Here is a 12,762-nt window from a genome sequence, read left to right as displayed (position 1 = left end):
CCGAGTATTTCGGAGAGGAATATTAAAATTTAATTCTACAGTTAGGAATTGGGAATCACTCTTATCACGCGATAATTTCACAATAAATACGGCCCTAAACATCAAGCTCCTCCTTTAGAGCGTTGGTAAGTCAATAAGTTTCAAGTGGTTTTCGTAGGGGGGAAGATATTTAGCCGAATTCTATTGTAAGCCCCTAAGCGCAAAAAGAAGAACTTATACCTGGACTCATTCAATCCAATCTGAGTAGTACTTGTAAAATGGATTTCAAAGCACATAACCGTATTGCAATGTAGATCGGATTAAGCTTGTAAACAAACGCTTGGTCACATAAGGATCATCAAACACCTTGGACCACCGTTTTATAAAACCCAACAACGGCTTTGCCTTATTCATGCACGAGTCAATATGCAAATTAAAACGTAGCCTGCCATCCAAAATAACACAAAGATCAGTAAAACGTTATCCCATTTATAAGAACCTACATAATAGTCACCTAGAATAGGTCTTACCCTGAAAAGAGATAACTTCTTGCACTCTTACGATTAAGCGACATGCGATTAACAATGCACCAGTCCTCCAGAGAGTGCAGATCGCTCTGCAAGCACAGTGACCAATCTGGAGAATCAAAATTACAAAACAGCTTCACATCATCTGCGAACATTCAAATCTTGCATACTGAATAACTGATGAAGATCATTCAAGTAAAGAACGAACAGCAATGGACCTAAATGGCTGCTCTGTGGAACACCAGAATAAGCAGCTATATCCTTGTAAATAATATTATTAAAGTAAACTTTCTGTGTAAGGTCTAGTAAATAAGAAGGTATCCAATTAAAAAGAACAGATGGGTAACCCATCATGTCATGTTTAAACAGTAATAAATCATGGAACACAGTATCGAAAGCTTTACTAAAATCAGTGTAAATTACATCTGTTTGAAATCTGTTTACAAAACCATCATATGCATGACACGTCAGTTGTAAGTTTAAACAACTTTGGTATTGCACTTAATTTTGCAATACCCCTATAATTTTAAATAAAGGAATTATATAAAGGAATGTAAAGGAATTATATAACTTGACTTCCAGGAATAAGGAGAATATCCTGAAAAAAAAATGAATCAGTGAATATGGCCATAAGTGGCCTATATAACTCGTAGGCACAAAATTTAAGAATATTCGCCGGCACACCATGCAGCCCTGTTGGAACTCTTTAATGACTTTAAACCATTCAGCACCTCTTCCTCAGAAAGAATAATCCGTTGGAAATAATTCAACCTATTAATTTCATAAGCAAATTTGGAACAGGAAGACAATTTAGTATAACTACAATATCCTTTACTGGAATATCTTTCATTAAACCACGCCGCAACTGAACATCAACAGACAAATTCGGATGGTATCCATCCTCAGGTTCCGTAAATCGCAAATATCTACATAAACAAACGTCTACGATCGAGGTAAACACCAGGTCCAAAATCCTATCCGTTACATTACGAATGTTGTTAATTTCAATCAAGCACTGGTCAAAAAATGTTCTCTCAGAATGTATCCATACAAATTGGAGAGACCATTGATGAAACAGACACATAGCCAAAGACGTTCTCTTTCGAGAACCACGATATCGGGGGTAAGTCGAGGTGACCGAATCAAATAAGTTTGGAATCTGCATGCAGATTCGATGCATCCCTTATCAATTCTGAATACCACAGGTAGATATATATCTCCGAATTCGGTGCAATATAGGAATACGTTAAAATGAGAATCTGGCCAAATATTTTTTCTTGACGCACAAAATCTCAATATCATCATAATCCATAAGGGTAGCCAATTTAGATGCCACCACATATGTAAACTTGGTATTGATCAGAAAAAAGTTCACTATTACTGATGCCAAATTGCCGTAAAAACGAATATCTTGAAGTCACTACCGAAAGACTTCAAATATATGTCTCTAAGTTTAGGTATTCAGGCCTCTAACAATTCTGGTAAAGTATGGACAAAGACTGACTTAGTTTTTTGAAACAAAAGAGGCAGAAGGAATAAGAAGAAGAAAATACAACATGACTTACCCCTGCATCCGAGGTAGGGCACTGATAGTTATTGGAGGCACCGAAGGTGCAACGATTTGTTTGATTCCGGCCGACACGGGATAACTTTGAGGACCACATGGGCTGGAACTTTGAGCTGCGATTTTTGTGGTGTTCATCATTATAACGGGATGCTTAGCTATCGGGTGCGTCCACAGATATTGCAAATATTGGAAAGCTTTGTGTTTATGCGGAGTAGCTAAAAATGCGGCGCGGGCAGTCAGCGATTTCGAGAGACTTTTAAGATTGGTAAGAACTGTCGTATGTTTTGTCAGACGATGTGTAGACATGTCGGATGTCAGACAAAGTCGGATCATATTGTTAACTGGGCGATAACTATTGGGGTTCGGGTGTGTGGGGGTGTGATGTTAGTGGTCCTATTTCGTGTTCTTTGTCATGAGGGCCAGATAGTAGCTTAAGCCAAGGATGATAATCTTGATTCTTTCGTACTTTTTAAAGCTCGAATGTACCACGGTACCCCCGCGAGCAATTTAGTACATTTTCCAAAGTTAAAGTTATTGAAATTTTAAAAAAAGATAATATCGAGGTTTCTGGGTTTTAAGAAAAACTTTCTTTTGTTTAAACACAAACAAGAGCTGTTTGTCTAACTGCTTGGCCCAAATCAAGTAACCAAATGTGTTACCACGTATGACCTTTTTTTTTAATTCCTACATTTAGGTACAAAAAGTACCTAATAGTTCGAAATACGCCTGGTCCGAACGGTAAAAGATAGCATTCTAAAATTTAACATTAACGACAGTGCCCGTGTTATAAAGGAGTTAAATTCTATTCTTGATTCGTGTTAAAAGTGGGAGAAAACATAAGTTTAGTGCTACTATTGGCACCATTTGGTGCTTTCTTTACGGATTGAGATAGAGCTTTAGGTATAACTTGATAGGATATACGTAGATACCAAAAATACAAAATAGTTACTTACTTTACCAGCTATGAACATGAGAGAGTTAGAATTTTTGAATTTGACACAATTGACGGGCGTTTTCGAATCGAAAAATTTTGAACCCAGGTCTTTGAACCAGAAGTCCGTTTTGGGGCTAAAGACCCGAAGACACTTTAGCGACCAAAAAAATCGCTCGAAAATTTTTGTAACTTAAAGTCTCTTAGAATTAAAATTAATTTTTGTTTGCGTACTTATAATCTTCTCCTTTATACATCGGGATATATACATAGAAGTATCCCGTGTCAAGATGTCGGTCTTTTTTTGCATATTCGTAAACTTGCAAATACCTCGCGTTTGACTCCGATATTGGCTAGGTTAAGGGGGGGGGGGGGGGGGGGGGTCAAAATTAGGCGGGGTGCAAAAAATTTCAAAAAAGGGGGGTAGGCCCAATAAAGAGCATTTTTGTCCTATCACATCGACAACAATGGACTCCAGTGTGGATTCCTATACTTCAGCAAAAATTATACTTTTTGGCAGTAAAAGGTACTATTTTTAATATGTTGACAACGGTTAAATACAACTTTGGCAACGCACTTATTTTAACATTGAAGTAAACATTAAAAGGAGTCATTGTAACTAGTTGTTTGGCTGTACTATGCACTTAGTGAATGAAATAGTTGGCGGAGAGTTAAAACTAGTAATGGAAAGAGTGTGCAATATTTTTGCTTACATTATGTGATGGGTCCCATATTTTTTAAGGTACAACATCAATATCTTTTTGTATTTTTCTATGTTCGTACAGACTTAAATTTACATTTACTTGCAATATTCAGATAGTCTAAAATGATCATGTGATGAAAAAAGTGCACTTTATATTTCAGTATCAGAAGGGCTTTCTGTGCCTTGCAACTAAGCAACGATCTGCCTGAACCTGAGTCTGACATAAAAATATGACGTCATGAGTTTGGGGATCATCCTTTTTTCTTAAACCACCTATCATGACAATAAGGGTTTTACAAGTAGAGTACGAAACTAACTTTGAAATATGGATTTAACTTTTAAAGACTTGTACCCCTTTCGGGGTACGGACATTCAACGGACATTCTTTTAACTTACAATTTAGCCATTAAGATCCATTTTTGTTTAGCCAAATAACTAAAAGTAAGCCATATTTTTCCTTATTATCTTATGCAAAGCAGTTAAGCTACCTGGTTTACGTGGTGGATAAGAGTTGACATACTTACAAGTAAGATCCACCAGCAATAAATTTTATATGTGTAATGTAAGTCTTTTTCGGGGATACCTAACGCAAACATTTTTCCCACCTGATTTGGCAGATGTAGTAGTCAAGCAAATTGCATAAGACATTGCAAATTATCCAAATGACATATAATATCTATGGCAACAACACCAAAAGCAAAAGTGGCTTCTTTACAATATCCAATTGTAAAGCTTCAAGTCGCACATTTTTCGTTGGCATTTTATACGGGCACAGGTGTAGAGAGTCAGACACCTTCTCCTGTTGCCACATACCAACCGCCCAGCCAACCATCATACATCCATACATCCATTGTGGAAAAAGGCAGTTTTATATCTTATTTATTGTGTTCAGCCAGCCGCCAAAGAAACCACCGCTAGGCAACTACAGTTGGTATCATCATTGTTAGTAATGGCATCTGGCTGTTGACTGCTGTTTGCTGCCCGGTGCCTTGAGAAGTAACCCATCTATAAGTAAAAGTAGTTGTTTTATTTAATGTGTCTAATTTTTTCTTTTTTTCACATTATTTTTGTTACTTGTGCTTATTATATAAAGAAAAATAATCATAAATTATAAGATGTAGCACCTTAGAGCAATGTTTGTTACAGTACCGTTGTACCATTGAACTGGAGGTCTCTTAACATTTTAGTGGAATGAATCTAAGCCAAAACAAACTGAGCAAAGACTTGTACAACAACATTTGTAAAGAAAAATTTCTGCAATAATTTGTTTTGAAAACAAATTTTATTATTACATTCTTTTTTTTGAAAAATACTTTTGGAAAATTTTTCAAAAAAAAAAAAATGTGTAGAAAATTTGTCGGACAATTTTTTTTTTTTGAAAATTTGTCAGACAATTTTTTTATAGAAAATTTGTCGGACAATTTTTTTATAGAAAATTTGTCGGACATTTTTTTTTTTTTGAAAATTTGTCGGACAATTTTTTTTTTTTGAAAATTTGTCGGACATTTTTTTTTTTTGAAAATTTGTCGGACAATTTTTTTCTAGAAAATTTGTCGGACAATTTTTTTATAGAAAACTAGCCGAACCGGATCCGCTCCGCTGAGCCTTCTTCACCTCTCTAATATCTCTTTATGTTGGGGACACTTTGCTCTGAATGTGGATATCCAATTCGCGCCACTGTAGTGGCTGAACTCTGAACGCTTGTGTTCGAATCCTGGCGAGAACATCGGACAAAATTTAAAGCGATGGTTATCCCCTCTTACTGCGTTGTCGCACTGCGGCACACCATTCGACTTGTCTTATATTAGCACTTTGGTAAATATTTTCTGTTTACGGGGTTTTTCGGGGGCGGGTGGCCACCCAGATACTTGGTCCTTAAAGTAAATATAAGCTTCGTGCTCCACTTTCAAATAGATTTCATGTGAGCACCATATTGGCATGATCGGTAAATAAGTTCTGTTTGAGGGTGGAGTGGATCCCAAGGTCTTTGTCGCAAAATGAGTATCAATTTCGTACTCTACTGCCAAATAGCTTTCATATAAGGCAAATATTGTAATGGTCGGTAAATACGTCCGATTAGGAAGATATTTTTGGATGGGGCGACCCTAAAAACATGGCTCTTCAATTGGATATCAAATTCGTCCTTTTCTTTCAAGCAACAAAAGAAACCATGTCTTGTTTTTGGTGACAGTGAGAGTGCAAAAAGATTTCGAACGAATCACTTTACCAATCTCCGAGATCTGGTGTTTTTGAAAGTAAGGGAAAGGAAAGGGGTTTTTTTATGGGAGGGGTGGGTGGCCCCTCAGACATTTCGACTCAAATGTGGTTTCGTGCTCCACTTCCAAATCCCTTTAATTTGAGCCCCATATTGCCATGGTCGGTAAACGTGAATGAATGAAATTCGTATCCTACACCTGAAGTCCCATTTTGTCCCGATCGGTACACTTTAATTTTTGTGTAGTACGTTTGGGGTAAGGGGGAGGGTCCGCCCCCCTTTCGATACCAAAAAATTATATAGTTTATGTTTCCTTCCAGACTATCGTGCACAATCTGTGAAAATTTTAAGGTGATGGGTTGAGTTGAGTCGGTTAAGTTTGAGTCTATACGGAACAAACAAATAGACAAATTTTTTTATAGAAAATTTGTCAGACAAATTTCTTCATAGAAAATTTGTAGCACAAATTTGTTTATATATAATTTGTGGCACAATTTTTTTTATAGAAAATTTGTCAGACAAATTTATTTAAAAAAAATTCTCAGACAATTTTTTATAGAAAATTTGTCAGACAAAAATATTTGCCAGACAATTTTTTTTATAAAATATTTTCGTCTGAAAAAATTTCTATAAAAATTATGTTGTACAAATTATTTATAGAAAATTTATCTTTGAAGAATGTTCTATAGAAATTTTCTTACTAACTGAATTTCCAATTACTCGCATGCTTTTTTGTATGCCACATTAAACCAACAAAATGTATGCTTTCCCACCGACACAACAAGTTTTTATCATAAGCTATATGAAAATGTCATTTATCTTTGCGATGGTTATGTGACCAAGTGTAGATCATGAATTTGTTGATGGCTTTCAGCTGGTCGCATAAAAATAAAAAGTCAGTCTGTCAAGACAGCCACACAGACAGGCCAATGAAACAGGAAATGATCCCTTGATGCTAGTTTTTCTCATTTCCTTTGTTTTGCTCAGTTATATGTCAGGGTTCAGTTTCCAAAATAGATGTTAATGATTACAACACGACACGATTGGAAAAATTGAAATCAAATATTGACACTGCATAAGAGGGAATGAATACCTACCTACCCAAACTACCTAAAAAATTGTTGTGTCTCCTTTAGCATGCCAGCTGCCTCTATTGCTGTTGTTGAGTGGACTGGAGTGTAGTGAAAAACACTTCCTATACGTTTTGGTAAAATAAAATAAGAAAAAAGCGAATCCATTGATGCAAATAAGTTTTGTTAAGGACGTGTGTGTGTGTTTTTCTCCCACCAAGAGAGAGAAAAAATACCATAAGAGTAGTAATGGAACTTTTATTTGGCCAAAAATGTTGCCCGCAGGTAAAGGGGGTGTTTGTAAAATGTAATCTTACCCCAAAAGAAATAAAAAAAAGCTTGAAACAAAAACAATAAAAATCCCCCTAAACAACAACTTCATCACCTTCATCATGGCTATTACGATAAAGATCATCAGGCTACTGACGAATGGCTCCTCAAGTACAAATTTAAAGCCAAAGAAGATGAACAAAATGGAATGACACAAAAAAAATAAAGTTAAATAAAAAAAAAAAAAACATTACGCACGCATACTGAGTGAGTGCTCCTCTTTAGAGCTTCGTAATGAAAACAAAAACGAAAGACTTAAGACACAAACTCGCCAAGCAAACAACTGCATAGCCAACATTCAAGCAAAAGATTTTAAAGCTGAGAAAAAATATATCCAAAATAAAAATACACGAAACAATTACCAGTTTTGTAAGCCAACTGTGAGAATATACAAAATATTTTGGCAAGAAGAGCGTATTAAAGCTGAATGTTGTTTGGCCAATATAAGGGATAGGGAAATTGTTTGTAGTAGGGATTTTGCACAGACCTTGTTTTGGTTCTTTGTTTCTTTTTGCCTTACTTTACTTTTGATTTACTTAATATTTTTCGAATTACTTCTGTGTTTGGCTTTATGAGTTTTAATGGTTACATGCAGACAGCGTCTGTTTGTTTCAGAGCTCTGTTCGTCCATCCCTCTGTCCGATTGCTTGCAGTTTGTGAGTGCCTTGGTTTGGTCTCTTCTATGGATGAGTTAGTGATTTTCTTGAGGCGAGTGGATGAGTTTTCGTCGCCATCACCTCGAAGACGTTGGCGACGACGACGACGACGTCGACGACGTCGACTACTATAAAGAGGGCTGCTGTTGCCTTTCGTTGGCATTCAATCGTTGATTCCCTACTTGAAAGCAACTAAATTATAACTTTAAGTTTTTACTCTTTCCCCCTCATACACACACACACAAGACTCACAACTATGAACTCCTTCTCCGTGGTAAGTATTTACGTGGCCTTCACAAAAAAAAAAAAACAAAACCCTAAGGATTATCTAACCACAACACTACAAGGATGTCTACTGATACTGGATTTATTATTTCTTGTCTTCTCTGCAGTTCTTAGTGTTGGCTTTGGCCGCACTAACCGTAGCAGAACCTCCATCGGGTTATAATTATCCACGCGGCGGAGGTGGCGGTGGTGGTGGCTTCGGTGGCGGCGGTTTCGGTGGTAGCAGCTTTGGAGGCAGCAGTTTTGGTGGCGGCGGTGGTGGAGGCTATCAAGCCGTTAGCGGTGGCTTCCAAACCAATGAAGGTCAAAATGTTGATCCCCAGCTCTTGGAGCAAGTGCGCCAAATCCTCTTGCAAGAAGAAAGCAAATCTGGTGGTGGTGGCGGCGGCGGTGGTGGTGGCTATCCCAGCTCACCATCTGGCTCCTATGGACCCCCTTCATCGCAATACGGCGCACCCTTTGGCGGTGGTGGTGGTGGCCGCGTTGTTGGCATTGATTTGGAAGGTGTTCGTCAGGCCATCCAAGTGGCCCAATTCGCCCAACAAAGCACACAAGCTGGCGGCGGTGGTGGTGGCGGCTTCGGTGGCTACCCCAGTGCTCCTTCGGGCTCTTATGGTGCTCCATCAAGACCCAGCGGCAGCTATGGTGCCCCCTTCTAAGCCCCAAACCGAGTTTAGCTTTTTAGCATAATGTAGTTAACAAATCAATCAAAAATGAAACAAGTTCAACAAAAACAACAACATCAATGAAATGCTGCCAAATATTCGAAGAATTAGACAGACCATAAAGCGCCGATTGAGAAAAGAAAAGCACACTCACCACAAATCCCACAGACAAAACGAATGGATTACAAAAGAAAACCCCCCGCCCCACCCAAAGCCATGGATTTCAATGCAATGCCACCAGCTAGACACCACAGAGGATTTGCAGAAAATATCGCCTACGGAGAAGTGATGTTCAAGTCGAAACAAACGGATACAGCCGAAGAATGCACCTACACTATCCCAATAACAAAAAAAAAAAAAAAGTGGATACAGCCATGACCCGGAAGTTAACGTTTGTTTGTAGCTGGTGTTTGTGATGATTTTGTTGTGTTGTTAATCCATTTGTTAAGAAAAACAAAAAACCAAAAGAAAACCCTTGCCTTTAATAGGTCAAGGTTGTTCTTTTAAATTTCCGTTTTTCCAGACAAATTGAAAAATTGTCTCCTCTCTCTCTCTCTAAAAGCCTTGATAAAGGGTTTGAGAAAAAGCGAGAATTTTCAGTTTGTCATTTCATTTTCATTTTTCCATTTTTCGTGGTCCCCTGTCCTCTTCTTCTTCTTCGTCGTCGTTGTCGTAACTCAGACACAGACATAACTCAGTGGACTATCTCTAATGCCCGCTCTCGCTGTTCTCGCCCCAGTGTCCTCTTTTATATCCCCATGAATAGATGTTAGTGTTTTTTTCATTTTTCACATTTTCACACAACAGCGAGGGCATAATTGTTATTTTATTGTAAATAGTTTTTCTCTCTTAAAAAACAAAAATACAAAAATAACACATTTTTGTTAGTTATTAAGTGATGATTTTAATTTTTTAATGTGTAAAAACTATGAAACAAACAAAGAAAAGAAAAGAAACAACAAAAAAATCATAAAAAATAATAAAAAAATAGTAAATTTTGTCACCGTTAAAAAAAATCCAGTCTTTTTCTATCTAAACAACAAGCACAAAAAGGGGGTAAAACCATAAAATCTTCATTCTTATGCGTCAAAGGCAGCATCTATGATGCCATGTCAGAGAGAAGTAGATTCCTTTTAGCACTTGAGTAATCTTCATCAGTTTTTGCACCAAGCTTCAAGATGTCATACTCCACTGCCATTCAAGTTGTGGTCTTTCCTGTTGGCGTAACTCATCTAATGTTTAAGGGTGGGTTTATGCTCATTTCTTCTTTATATTTTAAGACCTCGAAATATTGATCTAAGCTTTTAAAAAAATTATTTGTATGTTCTTTCGAAAGCATCTTTTAATGGAATAATCATAGCTATTCCCAGTTTTACACAAATTGATGTTGTTTGGTTGGGATTGGGGTCCGCTCTACCCCCCTCCCAAAAAAAAACAGCCCAAAAGTGACATATTTACCGATTGGGGCAATATGGGTATCAAATAAATCGGGCAAAAATCGGCACGGACATTGAGTGCTCTAATATGTACAAGCCATTGTTCAATTTTGTAGAACAAAATATTGGTCTTTTTGGTAGCCATATCCAAACATAGACTGAACAGAACCATATACGACATGGATGTCAAAATCGGATTATAAAAGTGCCTTTTATGGGGCCAAGATCGGCAGTTATATCCAAATCTGGACCGATCTGAGCCAAATTGCAGAAAGATGTCGAGGAGCCTAACATAATTCACTGTCCCAAATTTCGGCGAAATCGGACAATAAATGCACTTTTTAATAGCCCTAAACCTTAAATCGAGAGATCGGTCTGTGTGGCAGCTATATCGAAATCTGGACCGATTTGGGCCAAATTCAAGAAGATTGTCGAAGGGCCTAACACAACTCACTGTCTCAAGTTTCGTCCAAATCGGACATTAAATGCGCTTCTTATGGACCCAAAACCTTAAATCGAGAGATCGGTCTATAGTCAAATCTAAACCAATGTAGACAAAATTGCAGATAGATGTCGAGGGGCCTAACACAACTCACTCAAATTTCGTCGAAATCGGATAATAAATGCTCCTTTTATGGGCCCAAGACCTTAAATCGAGCGATCGGTCTATATGACAGATATATCGAAATCTGGACCGATCTGTGCCACATTGCAGCAAGATGTCGAGGAGCCTAACACAACTCACTGTCCTAAATTTCGGCGAAATCGGACAATAAATGGCCCTTAACCTTAAATTGAGAGATCGGTCTATATGGCAGCTATATTTAAATCTGGACCTATCTGGGCCAAATTGAAGAAGAATGTCGAAGGGCCTAACACAACTCACTGTCCCAAAATTTCGCCGACATCGGAACATTAACAATACACCGTTTATGGGCCCAAAACATTAAATGGAGAGATCGGTCTATATGGCAGCTATATTCAAATCTGGACCGATCTGGGCCAAACTGGGGAAGGATGTCGAAGGCCTAACACAACTCACTGTCTCAAACTTCGGCGAAATCAGACAATAAATGCGCCTTTTATTGCCCCAAAACCTTAAATCGAGAGATCGGTCTATATGGCAGCTATATCCAAATCTGGACCGATCTGAGCCAAATTGAAGAACAAAGTAGAAGGGCCTAACACAACCCGACAACGGACAATAAATACGCCTTTTATGGGCCCAAAACATTAAATGGAAAGATCGGTCTATATGGCAGCTATATTCAAATCTGGACCGATCTAGGCCAAATTGAGGAAGGATGTCGAAGGCCTAACACAACTCACTGTCTCAAATTTCGCCGACATCGGATGCTTGCTTTTATGCGCCTAAGATCCTTAATCGGCAGATCGGTCTATATGGGGGCTATATCAAGATATAGTCCGATATAGCCCATCTTCGAACTTAACTGCGTATGGACAAAAAAGAATCTGTCCAAAGTTTCAGCTTAAAATCTCTTTTTTTAAAGACTGTAGCGTGATTTCAACAGACAGACGGACGGACATGACTAGATCGTCTTGGATTTTTACGACGATCAAGAATATATGTAAACTCTATAGGGTCGCAAATGGATATGTTGCTAACGGAATGACAAAATGAATATACCCCCATCCTTTGGGGGTGGGTATAAAATGAAAACACATGATGCCCTCAAATTTGGGTTGACCCAGGAAGGATCTGTGGATTTTCGAAAATGTTGTATTCCATGTGGTAGCTTTGTAGTACGACTTTGAAAGTGGATAACCAATAAAATAAACAAATACACACACTAAAGAAATGTTTGTCCTAATACAAAAGAATTTTTTCGTAATATTGAGGAAGCGATTTTGTCTTAATTCCTAATATAATCCTAATATAAAAGAATTTTTTTCGTAACATTGAGGAAGCGATTTTTGTCTTACATAACAAATAAAAGGTTCTAATTTGTACGATCTTACGCTTAGTTTTTAAACACAAATATGTATTAACCTTAAGAATAGTATGTGTGCCTAGCTTTAAGCTAAATTTTACGGGGCTATATTGCAATATATTAAGTTGAAGATAAAGAAATTACCTTTAAATTGAAGGAAACACCACGACATTAATTAAAAGTCAAAAATAGCATAATAAGAAACTATATTTTTAAGATTAAAACACATTTCACAAAAGTCAAGTTTTTATTAAATTTTATAGTATTATCCTTATGAAGCATATTTCCAAATTTAATAAATATGGATATTCGGAGTGTAATCCCAATATTGATCAATAGAAATTTTTTTGTGTTCAAGAATTCTTATATAGAGATAGGTTTCCATAATTTGTTTATCAACAAATTTAACGTTGCTGGGCACAGTGCACCTTAAGTTCAAATTTCCA

General features: G+C 37.3%; 1 protein-coding gene across 1 annotated transcript; it reads left to right on the top strand.

Moving 5' to 3' along the window:
* Window positions 1-8,160: 8,160 nt before the first annotated feature.
* On the top strand, window positions 8,161-9,479 carry LOC106083587 (keratin, type II cytoskeletal 1-like). Its single transcript, XM_013246706.2, has 2 exons — window positions 8,161-8,252; window positions 8,371-9,479. The coding sequence occupies exons 1-2, from the start codon at window positions 8,235-8,237 to the stop codon at window positions 8,920-8,922; spliced, it is 570 nt and encodes a 189-aa protein (XP_013102160.1). The 5' UTR covers window positions 8,161-8,234; the 3' UTR covers window positions 8,923-9,479.
* Window positions 9,480-12,762: the final 3,283 nt, after the last annotated feature.

The sequence above is a fragment of the Stomoxys calcitrans genome, chromosome 2, assembly GCF_963082655.1.
Source record: "Stomoxys calcitrans chromosome 2, idStoCalc2.1, whole genome shotgun sequence".
NCBI classification, from domain to species: domain Eukaryota; kingdom Metazoa; phylum Arthropoda; class Insecta; order Diptera; family Muscidae; genus Stomoxys; species Stomoxys calcitrans.
Note: the sequence above shows the minus strand (reverse complement) of the source record. Positions and strands in the feature narration are given on the sequence as shown.